At 42.3% G+C, this 21247-nt stretch overlaps 1 protein-coding gene across 3 annotated transcripts in view; it reads right to left on the reverse strand.

The window, feature by feature from the left end:
- The window catches only part of pde3b (phosphodiesterase 3B), a 47503-nt gene that overhangs the window by 3031 nt on the left and 23225 nt on the right, over positions 1-21247 (reverse strand). For 2 of the 3 annotated variants that reach the window (XM_086182739.1, XM_086182726.1), the window contains 14 exons: positions 13009-13059; positions 10990-11238; positions 9177-9322; positions 8089-8189; positions 7774-8005; positions 7567-7658; positions 6351-6502; positions 6126-6260; positions 5617-5728; positions 4788-4901; positions 4145-4344; positions 910-1113; positions 634-795; positions 66-315 (listed from right to left, as the gene is read on the reverse strand). In XM_086182739.1, coding sequence (XP_086038865.1) covers positions 66-315; positions 634-795; positions 910-1113; positions 4145-4344; positions 4788-4901; positions 5617-5728; positions 6126-6260; positions 6351-6502; positions 7567-7658; positions 7774-8005; positions 8089-8189; positions 9177-9322; positions 10990-11238; positions 13009-13059 — 2200 coding nt within the window. The remainder of the gene's footprint in view (positions 1-65; positions 316-633; positions 796-909; positions 1114-4144; positions 4345-4787; positions 4902-5616; positions 5729-6125; positions 6261-6350; positions 6503-7566; positions 7659-7773; positions 8006-8088; positions 8190-9176; positions 9323-10989; positions 11239-13008; positions 13060-21247) is intronic. The other variant, XM_086182731.1, reaches the window with a different exon arrangement.

Consider the following 21247-nt stretch of genomic DNA (forward strand, 5'->3'; position numbering starts at 1 on the left):
GTTAAACTGAATATATACCGTAATCACTCAGTCACCATGACATCACTGTAACACTGATGTCTTACTTGGTGCCAGCTCCTCCTCTAGCTCATCCTCCTCCTCTTCATCCGTGTCTGTGTCCACCTGTCCCTCGTCATCTTCATCTGATCCATCTTCATTGATCCACTGGCCAGGAAGTAAGCCGGCAGCATCGTAGGAATTACAAAGTGGCCCCACAATATGTGTGATGAAGGACTCCTGCAGCTTAGCAAGCTGAGGCGAAGAGCGGTCCATGAAGGGGCTGATGGGTAATCCCAGTCTGGCTTCCTCATCACCCTACAGATCACAAATAAGATTAAGCACACACTTCTGCAGTGACAGGACTTGATACATAAACGACACACTAGGGCTGCTTCTGACTCTCAGTATTACAAAGCCAATCATTTTTGCTTCATTATTCTCATTCTCATAGCAAAACCCACTGAAATGACAATGATGTGATTAAATGAGTATCTGTACTGTGATTTGAAAACTGAGGCTATGATTACATTTTGATTAATTGTGCAAGTCTACAAGATTTTTCCTTGATCCCCTTTTCCTTGCTTTTAAATTAAGCAGATAAAAAGGGAGAATTCAATAGCACCCAGCCTGCACCTGCTCATAGAACTCATTGACGATGCCTTCGGTCCACTTCAGATGCAGGTCACGGACTTTGGCAGGTCCGTTGATGTCTGCCAGCTTGATACACACTTGGCACACCAGGAGTCTGTCATTCTCATTGGTCCAATCAATTCCTGGACTGTTGACATCATTTACCTGTTAACAAGACACATGACAGAAATGAACAGCTTGAGCCTGCATCCAAACTAAATGAGGCTACATTATGACGGATATTCAATTATCTATTGTGATCACTTCTTTATCTCGGACCTTGGAATTGAACTCAGCCAGGAAGTCGAAATGCTTCTTGAGGTCTGTGGCCAGGATAGCCTCAATGACAAGGAAGCGAAAACGTTTGAACTCCACGTGATCCAGGTTGACCAGGAAATTAAACTCTGGCCTGGACAGATAGAGGCTCCAGGCGGATGCTGCGTGGTGGTTCTCCAGTACTGAGCGATCATTGTACAGCACCGCCTAGATTGGATAGAAGGGGAAAAGACCGGGGGGTGAGAGAGGGAGGGGGGGGGGGGAGAGAGAGAGAGAGAGAGAGAGAGAGAGAGAGAGAGAGAGAGAGAGAAAGAGAGATGGTACCAAGATTTCTATAATCTCCGCTAAAATAGCAGTTATAAATTTGCTTATCTAATATGTTTGCAAATGTATTACATAATTTGCTATGACTCTAAAAATAGTAATCACTCAACAAATGAGACAAAAAGGACATAAGGATTTGGTTATGAAAGCAGAGACGCATCAGGCCCAAATGCACGTGTGTTGGAAGGAGAAGGGTTTAAAAAGTTGATACCATAAAAGATGTGAAATAATCTTTTTAACAGACAGTGGTTTTCAACATCATTAGCAATCAATAGGTCCAGGGTCCCATCTTCTTTCTTTTAACCCAGTTTCCTGGGACTATTTAAACTGGGGCACATAGTTAACCTTTCCCCCCTTCATTTAACAGATTGACCACAATGAGGAAGGACAACGGGATTTATTGGCCACGTGGCGTAAACCTAATCTTAACTATAATCCAAACGGGAAGTCTGGAGTTGCAGACCTTCACTGGTGTCAATAAAAACACTTTTTTTCCACAGTGCTAAATGGATAAACCCCTAGATTTAGATGCTACACTTTCAGGTTTTTTTGAAAATCAATTTTTTTGTGTAATCCTGCAGACAGACATTCAGACAGACATACAAAAGCTCCTTTGTATGGTAATAACAGGTTTGATTTCAGGATGAACTAAGGAGTATCCTAATAATGATCTTCTCTTTTAAAATTTTACACAGCTGGACTTCCTAAAGCATTTAAAGAAAAGTCTTGTAAGGAAACTGTTGACTAATCAGTTAAACATTAACTGTAGCTGCAGACATGGGGTTTCTGTAGGACACTCATTTTCACTGAACTGAGCCCAGATTAGCCAGGCGGCCAGTGGAGGTGGCTCCTAATAATAAAGTCCACGTGCAGTTTGATCTTTAAGTTCTACTGTGTACAAGAGAAGAATATTGTAAGAATTAGCATAGAAAACCAGACACAGACTCCCGTTCTTACATGTAAAAAACCAAGGGCAGGAATCAGCGCATCACACAGGACGGAGCCGTTCTTCACCTGCTACATCGGCTCCAGCTCTCTTACATGCATGAGTTTAGAAGCAGAATACTCCTGCTGCTACGAGCTTCCTGCATGTATATTGATCATTTAAACACAGGATTGTGGATAACACTGATTCACTTGAACGTGCTTTGAAAAACCAACAATACACAACGTCATGCTGCTGCCTGGCATTGGCTTGATGTATGTACTTGAATCACTTTTTAACATATCGTACTCATTTGTTGCAACAGTTCTATGCCAAGTTTATGACTGGAGGGTCACATTGCCGTGCGTGGGGGAGAGAGAGGAAATATTCAGCCGTGGAAAACTGAGTTCTGCCCAAGCGCTCCTGTGGTCAGGGAGCAGCTTCAGCTGATTATAAAGGAAGTTCTCTGCTATGACAGCCGTGTCGTGCCGCACCATACTGCACACCCGTCTGGTGTGTGTCAGCCATTAGCATTTCTCCAGAGATGGAGGATTAAAATGATCGCGATTGCTGTTAATAACAATGATGCCTTCAAGAAGTGCAGTACGTTTACATTTCGCTGCAGAGCAGGACATTACAATCAATTATTAATTCTGTGTTAATATAAAAATGTAGATAACTATTACTTATATTGAGCCCCATGATGGATTTGAGAAAAAAAAAATCTATAGCCATTGAAGACAATTATTTGCAGACAATTATGTGTTTTTTTGTGTTTCCTGCAGATCTTGCATCAGCTGAAGAGATAAATGGTGATATTACCATTCGGTCTGAGGAATATCTAGTTTGTAAGGAGGAGTGGAAATACAAAGATAAGGAGATCATTCCATCCATCCATTTTCTTCTGCTTATCCTGTTAAGCGTCACGGGGGGGCTGGAGCCTATCCCAGCAGCCTTCAGGCGAGAGGCGGGGTTCACCCTGGACAGGTCACCAGTCCATCACAGGACCAACACATAGAGACAGACAACCATTCACACTCACAGCCACACCTACGGTCAATTTAGAGTATCAATCAGCCTCGTCCCCTCTTGATGTCTTTGGACTGTGGGAGGAAGCTGCAGTACCAGAGAGAACCCACACAGGAACAGGGAGAACATGGAGACTCCACACAGAAAGATCCTGTGATGGAGCCGGGACTCGAACCTGGAACCTTCTTGCTGTGAGGCAACAGTGCTGACCACTGTCGCCCCGTGCCGCCCTAAGGAAATACTTAATAAAACTAAAAAAACTGCAAACATGTAACATCTAACATGTAAAATTGACAAGTCAGACTTCAAGTCCAGGTTTGTCCAAAACCAGCAAGATCAATATTTGTGATGTGTCAACTCAGTTGGTGTGCATGCTCTCTAGAAAAGGTCAAACACGTAGATTATGTGAGGTGAGGGGTGATCTCACTCCTTCATTCCGTTTGCTGCCTCTTAAAAAAAAAAAATGTTAACACTGAATTCATTCTGCATAAATTCCTTTTTTTAGACATGTTCTTCAAATGTGAGTATGTTTAAATGTTCCAATGATCCATCGTCGCCTTACTATTAAGGGTTGTGGGGGGGCTGGAGCCTATCCCAGCAGCCTTCAGGTGAGAGGCGGGGTTCACCCTGGACAGGTCGCCAGTCCATCACAGGGCCAACACATAGAGACAGACAACCATTCACACTCACATTCATACCTACGGTCAATTTAGAGTATCAATCAGCCTCGTCCCCAAATTGCATGTCTTTGGGCGGTGGGAGGAAGCTGGAGTACCAGAGAGAACCCTCACAGGGAGAACATGGAGACTCCACACAGAAAGATCCCGCGCCCGAGCCGGGACTCGAACCCAGAACCTTCTTGCTGTGAGGCCACAGTGCTGACCACTGCACCACCGTGCAGCCTGTTCCAATAAGATAAAATACATTCCCTGACGCCATCAACTTTACTGAGAAAATTACCTGAGGTGCATTAGTGGCTACTAAAAAGGCATTGGTGCGACCGGGATGGTCATAGTCGTGCATTGCAGCTGCCACATATAGAGCCATGAGCTCCAGAGCAGGGATGTTCCAGGCAAGGCAGCCGTAACTGTCATCTGATATAGAGGAGCTTTTAGAAGAGGCGTACGATATCCTGCCTGGAGAGATCCCACTATCAGAATCTGGAAGACAAAGCAGATGAATCCCTGTTAGCACCAAGAGAAGGATGCTGTAGTCATTCTTTAAATCACAGCTCTATCTCCCAACTACATTTTCTCTGTTGAATATGACTTTCTAATATCTGTCATTGTCTCATTCCCTTCTGTCTGTCTTCATTTAACCAATGACAGCTGTTCTGGTGGCCTCAGAGGGAGATGGCAGTGCATGACCCTCAGATCTTTTCTAATGGATTTCAAATATCATTAGTAGAGACAAGCCTGGGAACTGTGGGCTCTTAACTGAAACCGTCCCGTGTTCTGTTCAGTCGAGGCCCTCTGCTGTAGCAGCCATCACAGATTTATTCAAACCTCTGCTACATTTAGGAGGAAAGAATGAGGAATTGTATTAAAATACAATCCATCTTTCCTTCAAATTGTTAACCTGGGGAAGGACTAGCTGTGTTTACCTGTGTCACTTCCTGTCACATGCTCACTGTGGATCTGCTGGAACCCAGGGATTGGTCGAGTGGTCAGGTACCAGACAGCATGAAGAACATCAGTAGCATGGACCCGGTTATGGTCTGTGTATATTCAACCAAAAAACTTGAAATGAGTTGATTTCATTTTTTTCCCACTAGCATTAATTTGAAACAGCATATCATTTTTAGCTAAATCTGATTCATCAAACTATTTACATGGGACTGGTATTACCAGGAGAAAAAACATCTGAATTTCTCACAGTGTGTTTACCCGGATTAAAAAAGGTCTGTATTTTACTTAAATTACTGACATCATAACCCAAATATAGTGTCAAGGCTCTGCGTAACATCAATTTCCATGACATTTTTAAGATTGGAGAAGCAGCAGGACACGCAAACGGCAGTAGTGACGGAAGCACTACACGTCTATTGGTTTCTTCAGGATCGATGAGCGGTCAGGGAGAAAAGGACAAGGAAGTCTGAAAAGTGGGTCAGAGGCGTGTGCGCTCTTTTCTGCAGCGTCCAGAGCAACGGCAGCATCTGACAGTTGTGACAGAAGCAGCCCGAGCCCATTCTCACAGGACTACATTGGAAAGATAGGAATTTCTTACTGTACAAATTACAGACACGACAGACTCGCGCAAGTACACAAGGTCCTCAGGTATCACTAGTCCCCTGCAAATAGGACTTTAGCTTTGACACATTATAAAGCTACTTTTTCATTCATCAATATGGATGAAAACATCAGCATGACACATAAAAAAACAATACACAAGAGACTTTATATCTCAGGAGGCCTGTACAGTGTAACACTCACAGGGAATGTCCCTGTAGCCATTTTCCAGAGCAAAGAAGTATGTCATGAACTCCCTCACAGGGATCTTGAAAATTTCAAACAGACAGGTATCCTGGAAAAGCGTGTATGTCACCTGGGGAAATACAGACCAGCTTTACTAAAACATCATTCAGAACACAAGAGAAACCAGAACAGTCACTGATGATCAGTCAAACGCTGTTATACATGAACATTCAAACCATCACATTATTATTTTGACGATTAAGGAATACAAAAAAAAAACAACAGCTTTCTTCCCAATACCTCTGCCTCCTCCAGGCCTTTATCCTACTTTTCAGATTACACAAAGACTGCACTTGTGAATGGTGTCACCACAGTTACAAAAAAATCCCTTTCAAACCACTAAATTCTTTATACCTTCATGCACAGTGATATTAAACTGAAGCTTTATCAGGAAAGGACACACAAAACTGATCAGAAAACACATCACACAGCTTGACAAATTGGTTGTTTGTGTTTGTTGTACTAACATAGCTGAGAATTCTTCCCGTCTTTCCCCCTGTTTTGTCCACCAGGTCAAAGATCTGGAAGTTCCAGGTATTCATCCTCTCCATGAGAGCTTCATGGTCCTCCAGCACGGGATCAAGTCGGAACTCTTGATCACCCTGGAGAAAACCACCAGGTTAGCATGGATATATCTGTAAACATCATAAATAATGCTAGTTTCATCCATGGACATCTGTGGTCGAGCCCACCCCTGATTCCTGAGTCTGCTGGTCTGTGCTTGGGCTCTTCTCGTCCTCTGCTTGGCCCTGGTTCCCTGCAACGTCTGACTCTCCAGACATCTCCACCTCCATGCTCTCCTCCCTGATTAGAGGCTCTCCGGTGAACTCCAGCCCTTCACCTGCTGCCAGGACAAACACATAAACACACATACATGGAAGAAATAGTATTTGGTTGGTATCACACTATTTTATCTTGATGTTCATCCGTCCATCCATTTTCTTCCGCTTATCCTGTTATGGGTCGTGCCGGGAGGCTGCACGGTGATGCAGTGGTCAGCACTGTCGCCTCACAGCAAGAAGGTTCCGGGTTTGCGACCCGGTTCGGGCACGGGATCTTTCTGTGTGGAGTCTGCATGTTCTCCCTGTTCCTGTGTGGGTTCTCTCTGGTACTCCAGCTTCCTCCCACAGTCCAAAGACATCAAGAGGGGACGAGGCTGATTGATACTCTAAATTGACCGTAGGTGTGACTGTGAGTGTGAATGGTTGTCTGTCTCTATGTGTTGGTCCTGTGATGGACTGGTGACCTGTACAGGGTGAACCCTGCGTCTCACCTGAAGGCTGCTGGGATAGGCTGGGATAGAGTATCAATCAGCCTCATCCCCTCTTGATGTCTTTGGACTGTGGGAGGAAGCTGGAGTACCAGAGAGAACCCACACAGGAACAGGGAGAACATGGAGACTCCACACAGAAAGATCCCGTGCCCGAACCGGGGCGCAAACCCGGAACCTTCTTGCTGTGAGGCGACAGTGCTGACCACTGCACCACTGTGCTGCATCATCATCTCTTAAATGTTCGATATCATTCATGATCTAGGAGTCTGTCTGCAATCTCCGTCAATCCTGGGATCTAAGGAAAAGTTCCTGAGGCAAAACGAAAACAAGAAAATGCTGAACATCCCACTTCTACATCATTTTAGTGAAAAATAAAGACATTATTATTGACAAGAATAAACATCTGGAAGGCAAAAGGCTGATACACTGATGTAAACAGGGCCCAACTGGTGAAATCAAAGCTGATTTTCCAGGTGCAGGGTGGCTCTATGAGGTATTTATGAATATAACACTCAGTATTAAAAACTGAGAAATGTATGCACTATCACTAGTTTCCAGCAGAGGGCAGCATTTGCCTCTAACCTGAACTACTTGGAACCAGTTGCCATTGTTTGTCACCTCGAGTGTGTTTGTACCTGAGCGTCTGCGTTGAGCCTCACTGGTGATCGGCTGATGACTTTCCCCAGTATCACTGCTGGGAACTCCCTTCAGCACCTGACGACCACAGCTAGAATAGCCAGACATGAGAGGTCTCACACACACAATCTGTTTCTAGCCTTTACTGTCAAAGCTATAAATGAAAAGGATAAACTAGATTAAATTGGCTGCTTCAGAAGAGTCACCTGGTACAAAGAGGTAAAGTGGCGCCACGGAACGCCTGCTGGAAATCAGGAGAGCTGAGGGTGTAGCTCAAGGGTTTGTGCAGATTCGGATTGACGCTCGGCTTGGTCAGAAAGTCTGCCGTGTCGGGGAACTCCACAGGCGACCGAGTGACGATGGAGGATGAAGAAGCTGTACCTATTGCTGTAGGACTGTGGCTTGGTGAGGTGACTGGACTCAGGCTTGGAGATGCGCCTGAAGACATTGAAGGAAAAGAGAAAAGTATGACACACTGGAATACCTAAAGAGGAGGGGGCTCTTTTTAGATTTAGTCTCACCTGCTCTCCTGGACCCGGTGTGATACGTGAGAGTAACAGAGGAAGACCTCTGCTTGGGAATGGTGAGCAGGTTTGCATTTGGTCCATTTGACAGACCTGCGCTGAATTCAGAAAAAGGTACAAACACAGTTGTCAGTGGCGCTCAGGAGAACAGCCCTTTTGATTTTAACCTGAAGTTTTGCACAGAAATAAGAACGTTTCTGCTGTAACGATAAACCTTCACTGACATCTTGTGGACAAAGGTACACATTACATCAGTGCCCATAAAAGTTTCTATCTCAGCACTTTTTTCTAACACAATTATCATAATTCTGTCATTTTCCTTCCTTTCTTCTGTAGAATGAGGATTCGTGTCTGTTTTTACGAGAGACTAGACGATACTATGACATGTTAACATTTCATTTTCTCTCAGTTTCTCTGCACAAGTTGAAACATTCTCTGGACTCTGTCCTGCATCTGTGATGTTGTACGTGTATCATAAATTTTGACAATTTTTTCGACTTTTTTGACAAAAGTTTATTAGCATTTACTGATCTCAAAGCTGATGCTAGTGCAGTTTAGCAGGACTTACAGTTAAGCTTTTGTGGTTATTTCTTATTTTCCTTAAGGTTCAAAACAGAAAAATATGTCCTCGCTAATCAGAAATGATTCACTCTAGAATTGACAAGCAGAGATAACATGGTGAAGAACTTATTGAAGGACAGTGTCGGTTTTTATCATTACCATCACGTATCAACATTTGAAATAAATAAATAATTGCAATACAATCAATGTTCTGCTTGGTCACTAAAAGAAACCAGCTTCAGCTCAATGATATTGTGATACATTGCAGCATAACATAAGAATAGTGTTCGAGAGCAATCTAAAGTACTGCAGACAAACTTCTAAACAGGTGTTATTTAGAGTCCACGCGGTCAAATCTCTATTCAATTAACACATCTAATATGCAGCTGACTTTGTCTCTCTTGTTCCTGCAGATCATTCAGATGAGGAACTGGACACCTTCAATATCGACAGCAGGGCAGATGAGACAAAACACATAAGGAGTGCTTCTGTTGACGTCACTGGGATCGGGTTAGTCTTAATACCTAGTCGTGTTAAGGTCAGGGTGGGGTCTCTTGCCGTTGTTGCGTTCCCACCGTGAAGAAGTGGAGTCAAGAGGAGGCAGCACAGAAGATGAGGTGGAACTCCGCCTGGGCTGAGGGGTGGGGAGGCTGTTTCTGCTGCTCAAACCCTAGAGGGGGATAATATATGTTTTAAAACCCAATGGTTTGGTGTATTTTAGGGCTGGGCGATATCAGGAAAACATGCGATGTGCGATTACACTGTTCAATATTGCGATGACGATATGACCTGAGATAAATGTGTGTGCGTATACACACACACACACACATTTATATCTATATACATATATATATATATATATATATATATATATATATATATATATATATATGAAATATCAAAGGGTACATATTAGCTGCAGTACATTGAAGCATATCTTTCTGTTTTAATGTTTACAGCTAACATAGACCACAAATATTTAATAGCCTATGCCCACTGAATAAAGAAATTGAACAGTTATTTGTATCCAACATGTGCTTTTATTTTTAACATATTGCACAAGGCTCAAACCTGACAGTTGGCAAATTCAAACAATTTCCAAGACTCTAACTCAAAAGATATCTGGGAGAAAACATCAATAAAATAAACATGGCAACTGGCAAATTAAACATTTCTCCCATAATAAAGATCAAGACCTGCCAATGCCATCATCTTGCTAAAACAGGTGGCAATTACAGTACGATGATGAAGAAAACTTGAGTAACGTAGAACCACTAAATCAAGAGAACTCCTTTGACACGTCTCTCATTTCAAGTTCTCCCACAGGAACACCAACATGTTCACTTTGCTAGGTTTCAAGCAGGACCACTGACATGTAACCACATTCCCTGACGCGCTGAAGAGCCTCTCGGAGGACGAACGAGTGGCTGCGGAGTCGCTCAACTGACAGAAATGGACGGTTGCTCAGTCCTTTGACGTCATGCGGACTCGGTGTTGTCGGCTGTTTTGCGCCTTGGCTGTCTTTGAATTGTTTGAGCAGTTCTTTGTGGTGGTGTTTCAGGTGTTGATGAAGACTGGTCGTGTTTCCCCCCGTAGTTGCTACGACCGCCCCACATGTTTTACACAGTACCTGGACTTGTACGATGTCGTCTCGTTGGAACCCAAAATAGCTCCAAATGATTGAGGAGCTATTTCTTTTTTCGCCACCCGGTCCACCTCATTTTACTCGCGCTCACTAGTTGTCTCTGCGTCCTCGTCTTCAGCCGTCATCCACGTAACGCGCCTGCCGTCGGCCTCACTAGCTTGCTTGTGTCGGCTGTCACCACACACGCCGTATGTAGCTGACACCACACCACCAATTGATGTCATGGGCCGAAAGCGCAGCTACTTTAATAGCGTCGCATGCATGTGAAAATGAACTTCTCATCGTGGACACATGACTTTTGCGATGTGTTAATCGCACAATTTGATATCACGATGGCGATTAAATTCTTTTAATCGCCCTGCCCTAGTGTATTTGTGAGCTCGGGATGTGACAGCAGCCATCCTCGATGATTCAAGGCAGCGGACCACAAAATGAAAAACTTCTGCAGTGAAACAGAACAACGTCCTCTTAAAAGACGGGACTTGATGATGTGGTTCTTCATGTAGGGCGTTCCTGGTGTGGCTCCATGTCAGGTGCAAAGCTGCATTCCCTCCCAATACAACCCCGTGGGACTTGGCTCATGCTCACCCATCACAGTTGGTTCAATATTGGTCAACGTCCTTTTGGTGCTGATTCAAGCAAATAAAACAAGCCGAAGCTGTCCTTTATTTGTGGAGTTTATCTCTACCCACCTTAATGGTTTTCCTGTCACTCCTCTCGACAGAATCCTCCACCTCATCACAGGGGTAGAAACCTGGGAAAGGAGTGAAGGGGTTGACCCTGGGGCGACACGAGCCTGAGAAGGTCCCCATGAGGCTGGAGATGCTGCGCAGAGCAGCAATGGTGTGGGGTGACAACGAGGAGTCCATCAGCAGGTCTGACACCAGGTTCCTGGCCTCGTTGATGACCGAGAGGTCCACTCCGTTCCCACTCGTTGCACCCTAGCATCATAAATCACAGCCATTAGGGAAGAGAAGACAGCAAAGGCCATGTCAGAGTGTAACCTCAGTGCAGCGAATTATAGGGTGCACATCCACACACCTCGCTTTCAAAATGTCTGTTTTTTTGGCGTATGTCTTCGAATCCTCGGATGTTAGTCGATTTTTAATAAAATACACAATGCTGATCAAAAGTTGAAGAACAGTCCAAATGCACTGAGGTTTTTGTTGCAACTGAGGGAGTTCATATTCAGTGAGATAAAGTCCAGAGGTGAGTTGTAGACTGGTAAAGTAGAAAAAAACTTTAACCTCGGGTTATACAACTTTTTTCAGGGATCACCAGAGTTAACAAATAATGAAATTAAAGGTGTTCCAGCTTCCAAGCCTGTCAGTATAAAAGCAGTACATATGACTGCAGGAAGTCAAAGGGCGCATCTTTGTGGCCTGACAAAGGAAACCAGCACCAGAAGACAGACAGACAGACAGACAATTATAAACCTGCAAAGTGTCTGTCTATTCTTTACAGAAAGCAGAGGTCACGCCCCCTCCAACATCAGCTTCCTCTTGAAAACTGATGATGTGTTCCTCACAGGACAAGATCTTTAAGGTTTTACAAGGGGTCAAAGTGATCAAGAAGGCTCGGAGCTGCAGACCTGACAGGTCGAGTGGCAGCGAGAGGGATGTTAACTAAATGAGAATAAGAGGCCTGTCTGGATCACAAAGACACATTGAAACAATTAACTACCAACAAAAGATGGTGGTAAGGGAAACCCATGCTAATGCAGTTCCAATAGAATAGATGGGGCAGTCCAGAAAAATGCATTCCAAAATTCAACCAGTAACAAAAAAGTAGTTCAGCTGCAGGATACAGTCAACAAAAAGCTCCATCCTGGTGACTGACCGGTTGCACGCGTCTGTCAGGGAACCCACAGAAACAGCATGCTTTAGACTTTCAACGGAATGGCCTTCGACCCCTAGGAGGTTCTAGATGGAGAATATGAAGTCCTGCCCAGACATGCCCCGTTTAAATTTCTATTGTTAACCCACCACAGCCTGTGTGCTGAGGGCATTATGTGATACATTCCATGGTCATGACTGTCAAATTATGTACTGTTTGTGTAATTGTGTGTCTAATTTGTGAACTTCTTGACTGCAGCTGTCTGAGGATACAAAATTGATTTCAGTTTAAACTGACAATAAAGTATTGTATGGTAACAAAAAAAAGTACATTTCTATGAACATATTTCAAAAAGTAGCCATCTACCACAATGCTGCAAAACATTATTTTCCAACCGAAAACCACCAGGGTTCAGCTAATTCCATTTTCCAGGACTTTGATGACAGTAGGAACCCTGTACAGTATATATGGATGAAAGCAACACTGATGTCTTAAGTGAGGTCTAATGCATCTTAATAGCAGTCAAATACCCCAGAAGTGCCTTTTTATCTTTTCACAGCAGCTTCTTGAGGTGAGTATTCTAGCCTGCTTGTGTCTTACAGGAACAAAGACTGACTCTTGGGCTGTGGGAGCTTTATTCTTTGATAGATTACACAAATACTAGAGCAAGAATGTCTGAGTAAGATAAAATGTGGCATGGCAAAAATTTCAAGGTCACTGTATATCAGGTTTTACACAATGTGTATTTTGCAAAACCAAAAGTATCGGGAAAGAACTGAATGTACTATCGCTGACTTTTGAAAAGACCTCATTGTCAGGCTTTACTGTCTGTGTGATACCCAAACGACACGTGCACCCTGAAACCCCTTACTGACCTGATACTGTGGTTTGTACCAGTGTTTCAGATCCCAGTCCCACAGGATCATCTGAAAAACAAGAGAGACGTAATCTGTCAAACAAACGTTCATGTTGTAGAGAAAGTGGACTTTATTTGCATGGAACGAGCACAGGCGTTATACATCGCCTCATAACTTGTCACGGAGGGCAGCAGCAGGTCAGAGACACAGCGACAGAGCCTTCTGCTGCCCTATTCTGCCTGTTATCTAAACACACAGTGTAGTAACTGTTTACATTAAGGATTTCCTGCTCCACACACTGCACTTTCTACTGCAGGTATGCAAAAGCAGTTGGAGGTATTTCACTGAAAGCAAAAAGAAGAAAAGCAAACCACTAAAACCACCATGGTGCGTCTACAATGGAGCTGTTCGATCTTATCTGCCTGCAACTACGTCAATCAGCAGCATTTCCATGCTATCTGTTGGTAACCAAACAAAAGATCTCACACTTTAGAGCTGTGGAAGTTAGTGCGAGTTGCGTAAGTTGTTGAACCTGAAATAACCCAAACCTCTTGACAATTATTCACAACATCCATTTAATATTTTTCTTTTAAAGTCATGAAAAATTTGAGCAAAAAAACAAATATCACTGTTTTCAGCATTGTAAATTTAAAAAAATTAAGAGTGAATCCAATGTTCGGTCAATTCTGACAACTCAGGACAAAAGCCTTTCTTTCAGTCCAAGGCAAAGTGAACCCAGTACCATACAGGAGTCACTATGCAGTCTCATTCCTCGCCACAAGAGGGAGCGACACATTTGATGACTAATGTGAGAAGGACCTCCAAACTGCAACCCCCCTCACATAGCCTTGTTTTTGTTCCTGACAATAAAAGGATGAAGATAAATAACATAAAACATTTAAAGTATTAATAATATCACATACGCATGGTCAAATCACTGCCCATCATCGCCCCAGGGAAATAGCTTCAAATTACAGATGTAAACTTAAATGTCAAATCAATCGTTTTGCTTCATTTTTTTATACTGTGTGATTGGACATTTCCAAATCAAGCAAACTAGAAGAGCATGTAGCTAATCTTATATGGACAATACAACCTATTCTTTTTCTTCTCAGAAATACAATCACTTAAAATTTTTGCATGTGGCACAACTATGACCTCAGGTAGTTAAATATGTGAGTGGCTTCTCCATCCCGTCCTCTCTAATCAGTATGCCTTTCATTGATCAGAGTGGGATGTTGGGTGTTTGTCATCAGCATCTGTACAATGCTGCCAAACATTTAATATGGCAAATAAGCCCTGCCATGGCAACCCGACATAGAGGCCAGCAAACAATGTTCCATACACCATGGCAACAGGATGGCGGGAGACGGCCGGAGGACAGAGTTGTTGGCCTTCTGCTTGTTTACGGAGACAGAGAGAGAGAGAGAGCAAGAGAGAGACAGACAGTGGGGGGGGGGGGTGAAACAGGGAGATGGGTAAAAGCTGAAGGAGGCATAACGGGGCATTCAGGCTAAAAGAGATAAACTAGATCTGTTCATTTCACTCAACCTAAAGATCTTGTTTCATTGAAAAATCCACTTTCTACTGGTCCGTTTGATCATCCAAGTTACACATGATCCAGCAACACACACACACACACACACACATATACATATATATGTGTGTGTGTATATATATGTATATATACATATCATAGTATGTGTACACATCTGAGCATTACAAGCTACTCCGATGCACAGACTGCCTCTGTGGCACTTTAACAATACAGAAAAAGGAACGCTGCAACCATTAAAGCAGCTCCTGTGTTCTAAACCACAACTTATTTACAGTCAGAGCTGCTGCAAGTGGTCAATCGTTCAGTGAAGAGAAGATATTTTCTTTGCTGATGTTATGAAAACATGACATGCGGGTAGACACACAGAGACACAACTAAGCTGCTGACATATGCCAAGAAACACGCAGACATAAACACACACACACACACACACACGCACACACACCACAGTGTTCCTCCATCTCCGGTAAATTTAGGTGAAAACGAATGAACAATGTGACTGTCACATACTGTCGTAGATATACTGTACATACAAAAGACGAGACTGTTAAAAAAGCAGGATGTGTTATTTTTCATAATAAGTGTCGAAAGCTGTTTACACATAAGCATGCTCGCATTGTAGGAGACTGTGTGTTAGGGCTGGGTGATACCTCTGTTCACCCAGACTTCATTCACAAACAACTAGTTTATACACCTTTTATACCGTCCTCCCATAAGATTCACATTGAGGGAAAGTACTAACTGAATTAACTGTAAGGAGAAAGAGTTACCGAGAAGTTGTAAATATTTACATTTTCAGAGAACTGCTAAACCCTAACTGGGGCAAAAATCATAATCTCCATGCTAATGAATCACAATTTCAATTCATACATGATTAATTGGCTTCTGTTATAGTATTAGATACACAGTAGGGCTGGGCAGTCAGAGTACTTCCTGTATACGCTACGTCATACTTGTAATTGAGTAGATGTGCATTTTTTTACATTGTGATTCTGCAGATTTTATTTCACAAGAGGTTATGAATAATGCTTATTGCTTCCTTTGGTTCAACACAAGGTAGATCACGTGATAAGATAAAAGTTACTGTAAAATAAACAAACCCAGAACACTATTCAAACTGAGGAAAATAGTCTCGAATGTGTGTAGCATGTGTGGCTCTCACAATTTGGTAATTATATTTCATTACTCCATATCTACACCTCAGAATAAAGGGACGTGTCTGCAACAAGTATTTAATATATTTCAATGTCTTCATACATTTGACTTTTTTAATATCGTGCCATGTACTAACCACAGAGGCAGAGCTTTGGCCTGTGGACACTCCTACATGTACACGTGTATAAAAATGATTTATGGTGCAAGTCTTTCCAAAAGGGAAATAACTGCACTATATATAAGCACACACACACACACACACACACACACACACACACCCCCGACCCTACTCCCCACCCACCCGGAGTATAAACACAAAGAGGCAGATGGAGAGCCAGACCATATCACAAACATGCCAGCACAAAATAGGACATATGAAAAGAAAATTTCACACACACACAATTATTTAACATGAGATAGGTCATAAACATATCCTGAGAGGACTCGATAGACATGCGCGAGCTATTAGCTGGCTGGTTAGTAACACCTGTATGTCATATTAGCCAGGCTCTAGCACTGCAGTGTGAGAGGTGGGGACATTGCTGACACTGATAAAAACATGCTAATAAGAGCCGGAGGGACAGAGGAAATGTATCAATGGCAGGCGGGCAGGCAGGCAGGCAGGCAGGCAGGCAGGCAGACAGGCAGGCAGGGCATTTGTATGGAGGAGCATGGCGCTGCTGACGTCAGTCTGCAACGACACACACACTGATAATGAGAGCCAGCTGACAAAACACACGCATGAATAAACGATGATACGGGGAAGAGAGAGAGGGAGAGAGACAGAGAGAAAAGCACATGCAGGTGTGATTTTTGTTAAGACTGTTCAGGAAAGATGAAGTCTGCTGAGTGCATGTTTGTGTGTGTGTGTGTGTGTGTTTGTGTGTGTGTGTGTGTGTGTGTCCTGCTGGTTGGACATAGCTGGAACTGCCAGGATGAGGATTGTCAAGTAGCAAAGTGCCAAAGTTCCGGCAGCTGGCGGTGGTCCAGAGATGAAAGAGGGAGCAGACGAGGATCTTAAAACCGTCAGTGAACTCTTGACCCTGGCTAGTGCACCTTAAATGACATTTACATGTAAAACATGTAACATTACCAAAGATGGAACATTGTCCTGACTTTATAAATAGCACTGAAATGTTACATTTCTAAATTCAATTTAGAAAATTTAGTGTTTGATGAATCGAGAACAAACAAAAGGCTGCATGAGGTGCATGATAAAATCTTCCTTTCAGCATGGTGAAACTTAAATATTTAAAACTATTCTTGATCAAAAAAATATTCCATTAAATATTCAAATTTTTGGGAGCAAAACACAAACTAGAACACTCCAGCCTGAACGCCCAAGCTGCTCATTCTTGGTCGAGCCTAACTGGAGTAAAATTACATTCTTTGGGTGAAGTATCACTTAAAAGTGTATTTTTATAGGGACAAATATATATCATAAAGTGATGCCAAACACCACAGCACTTATATCCCAGGCCTATTTGCAATGCTTGTCTCCAATGCTTAAGACAGTACAAAACACTGATAAAGCAATTAATCCAAACACTGGCAACACGAACGTATGGCATACAGACAAAATAAAAGACACACAATAATACAATAAAGCACTATAACAAGAAGCAGCAGGTCATTCATGATGATCCAAGTCCAGTTGGCTGCTAATAAAATCACCAACTACCGTGAGTCGGTGGCTTGATAACAACGGTAAATATCACTGTACTTGATCTGGCTTCATAACACAATCAAGATGAAAATCTGATCAAGTAAGGAGAGACATGAGTAAGAACTTGCGTAGACCTCAAACAAAAGAACAAAAAAGCTAAACAACATTTGATTATATGGATGTAGTTTAGACCTATTTGAAGTAACGAGAAGCCTTTGAACAAGTCCTAAACCAAGACAGGGAGCATAAACCCGTCAGTGACCCCCTCAAAAAAGAATGGGAGATTTTTGGCCCCAAACCTTTACTAACATGCTAACGTCAGTGCACATTTGCAGGCCGGCATGACAATCTACAAGAACAAAGATTTCAAAGTTGGTCGCGTCATCGAGAGATCAACCGAAAACGTACACAGTAGCATAGGGTTGTGGGTACAACTGAGGTCAACTGCTGGGATTCAGCATCTTATATGTTATTTGAAATATTTGTGGTCATTTCTTCAGTCAAATTGTACACTTGCATGGTGTTTCTGCTCACATGACACAAACAAGTCAGCAATTTGAACAAGTCCCATGTCTGGTAATAGCAACATTTCTGCAGCGAGCATTTCAAGAACTGACAAATAAAAATGACAGCAAAAAGTACAGAAGGACAATCAAAAAACATAGAACTAATTTTCTAAAGTTTCTGTCTGTTTATTCGTTCCATCCTTGTGAACTACTTGCCTTCCCTAGAGTTAAAGTTCTCATCTTCAAACTTGAAAGCACAGAGCTGATTCATTTAAACAAAAATTCCAATTTGTAAATGGCACCCAAGATTCCCACAGTGGAAAACCTAGTGTGTATTTATAGAAGCAAGAGTGAGCTCAACGGGCAGAAGCCCAGGAATCAACATCACATCACGCTGCATCTCATCTGGTGTTTGTTTACATGTGCAGAAGAAGACATGGATACGACTGTACTTCTGGATACACAACCACGCATAGAATACTCAGTAGTAAATGTACAGTTGATGGGTAGTCAATACTGTCATGCGAGGGTTAACGGGTTGAATGGAAGCGCAAAACAATAATAAGCAGAGCTAGAAATGGAATATGATGTTTCTTAACCCCCCCATGCACAAGCACGCACGCGCGCGCGCGCGCGCGCACACACACACACACACAAAATGTAACAATGCCTTTGTTCTTGGGTGTTAAAATTGCAAATATTCATATAAAAAATACTACTAATGTTGATTGTTAGATAGTCTCAATATCAGTATTTCATTAAAAAAAAAAAATTCTACCCCACAGTTAGGCTACTTTTTTTAAGCCTGCCTGATAAAGTATTGGACGTGTTTTCTCCATGCTTCCACTTAAAAATAGATCATTAATAAAAATTATCAGTGTCGACTAAAAACAAAACATTTACTGTGATACAATTTTCAGCTCAATGGCTAGATCATAATGTCCATAGCTACTCCAAGACGAAGCGTAACCAGATGTGACCAGAATGTAAGCATGGCATCGTTTTACTTCACATTATAAGTTGCATGCCATTTTCCCATGTCTTACATAATTATATCTATCCCATCAGGAAATTGGTTTGGAGCATAATCAAAATCACACGGGATTTCGTCACGACAGAAATTCATACGGTGCACGTATAAGGGGGGGCAGACCAGCTGGACATCCAAGTGCACTGAGGTGCTTCTGTTTTACCAGGTTAAAAATTTAATGGCTTGTGGAACAAACGAAAGCCTGGAAATGTGTTTGGGGGGGGGGGCAGTTTGAGAGAGAATATAGGAAGCTAACAAAGTAAAAGAACACAGCACAGATGACCGCTGATCTGCCACAAATCTACGTCTTGCAAATGTCAGAAGTAGAGCTAGCATGCTCTGAGCCACGTTGACTCTGTTTGCAATCAGTTTGGTGGAAGATGGTGAATAAATAATTAGATGTCATCTTCTGCCTTATGCCCCAGAATCTATTAAACAAATCTGCAACCTAAATACTGACTCTGTCATGCAGAAAGCTCTTAAAATTACATCTTGAGACATTTGATGTTGTCATACATTCAGAAAAAAGATTCTCCTGGTCATATCAGGTCTTTTTTTTTAAATGAGGGGCAGAAGAGTGAGACATGAGATAATAGATGTAATAAGTAAGATCTGAGTCATGTTTTGTCCCCAGTAATACAAAGATAACAAGCTAGAATTATTGAAGTCCACTAAGGTTTTTTTTTTGGCTTTTTTTCTTAAGTTTGGGTGGGGACCAAACAGACCATGCAGAGATTCTTGGGAGGAACTTGTCTGATTTACAATTTGTTGAATTTTTGTTTGGTGTGGGTAAGTGATGTGACCTCCATCTGACCCATTTACATGATGCCAGTTTAAACCATTGAGTTAAAACTCAATGGAACACCTGAAACAATGTTGTCAGTATGTGTACCAAAATTGAAGAGGTTGTTTGGCAATGCGATGAAGATTTAATGACCTTTGATGATTATCTTCTTCCAGGCCAACAGACCCAAGCCAGGACTCGTACGTACGTAGTCCTTTATAATGTACGGTCAATGGGAGGCACTAGGATCTGTGCCCCCATTCAGCTCTATTTGTATACCAATAGCAAGGCCCAAAAGATGCATAATATTCTCATTTTAAAAGCGCAAAATGATGTGAACTACGCAACGGATCTGAAAAGACTCGGCCACGATCCGAAAACACGAGCAAGTGCTGAGGAATTTGCCTCGTCCAACTTGGGAAACCGTCTTGTTGACAGACATGGCAACAGTTCAACTCTAATGTGATCACATTTTTACATCGTGCCTACACATTTAAGTCTAATCAATCTTTCTGAGATAAATTGTGACAGAGTAATGATAAGTCTTTAATCTGATTAGTTTCACAATGAGGAGCAGGCTTAGAGAAGGTTTGTATCTGTAAAGCAGACTGGTTCGTGGCCTGGAGGATCTCGCCCCAATGTGTAAATTCCCTCGATTGATATTTAGGTAGATAGGACCTCCTCCAGGACATCCTGTGTTTTTCTGTTTTCACTCCTGCCACATGCACATCTGGCTGATGAGCAAACGGCATGTGCTAATGAGTTTTTTTTTCTTTTTTACAGATGCATTTTAGGAAAGAACTGAGAGTAAAAACAATACTCTTGTGCTAAAGTTTTCACTGGATGGGACAAAAATAAAATGTATCAGAAGTTTAACAATGTCACGTCGATGGTCTTTAAGCTCTTGAAGCAACCACCTGAACAAACCGGGATGATCTGATCAAAAAGAAAAGAACAGAAAAAAAAACCTTGGCCAATTATAACAATAATTGAATATCCAAGCTTCACCATGCTCTCTTTCCTTGAAGACCTCTGGATAAACTCATTGTGGTCGTAGTTTGTTGCAGCAGAATGAGTAGCCAACACAGCTCTCTTATCTTCTACCTCAGGGGCATAGGATGTGGTTCCACTGTAGGGTTTTGTTTACATGAGTCAGTAGACATACAGCACAAGGCCTATAGATACACACCCAGTAATTCCATTGAAGCAGGGCGGATAGCAGTTACTGTCTACTTCCTGTCTGTTGTGAATTTGTCAGCCTGCTGTGTGCCCATATGGACCACAACAAAGCAGACACACAAAAAAAAAAACAACAGAGGAGAAGTTACCAATGGGGACATTAGTTGTTTGTGCGGGTGGATGGAGTTCCTTATCACACATTTTAATGCGTACAAAAGTTGTCATTGTAGTCACTGGTGTTCATCTTTAAGGAAAATTATCATAATCATTTACAATTATAATTATTTGGTCAGAAAAGGGAGGGATATTCCCCATTCATCAAAAAAAAAAAAACCTTTAAAATGACAGTGGTCTGGTTTTTGTGGGAATCTGTATTACG

The sequence above is a fragment of the Aulostomus chinensis genome, chromosome 2, assembly GCF_037954235.1.
Source record: "Aulostomus chinensis isolate RoL2024-O1b breed Wild chromosome 2, RoL_Achi_v1.0, whole genome shotgun sequence".
Classification (NCBI taxonomy): Eukaryota; Metazoa; Chordata; class Actinopteri; order Syngnathiformes; family Aulostomidae; genus Aulostomus; species Aulostomus chinensis.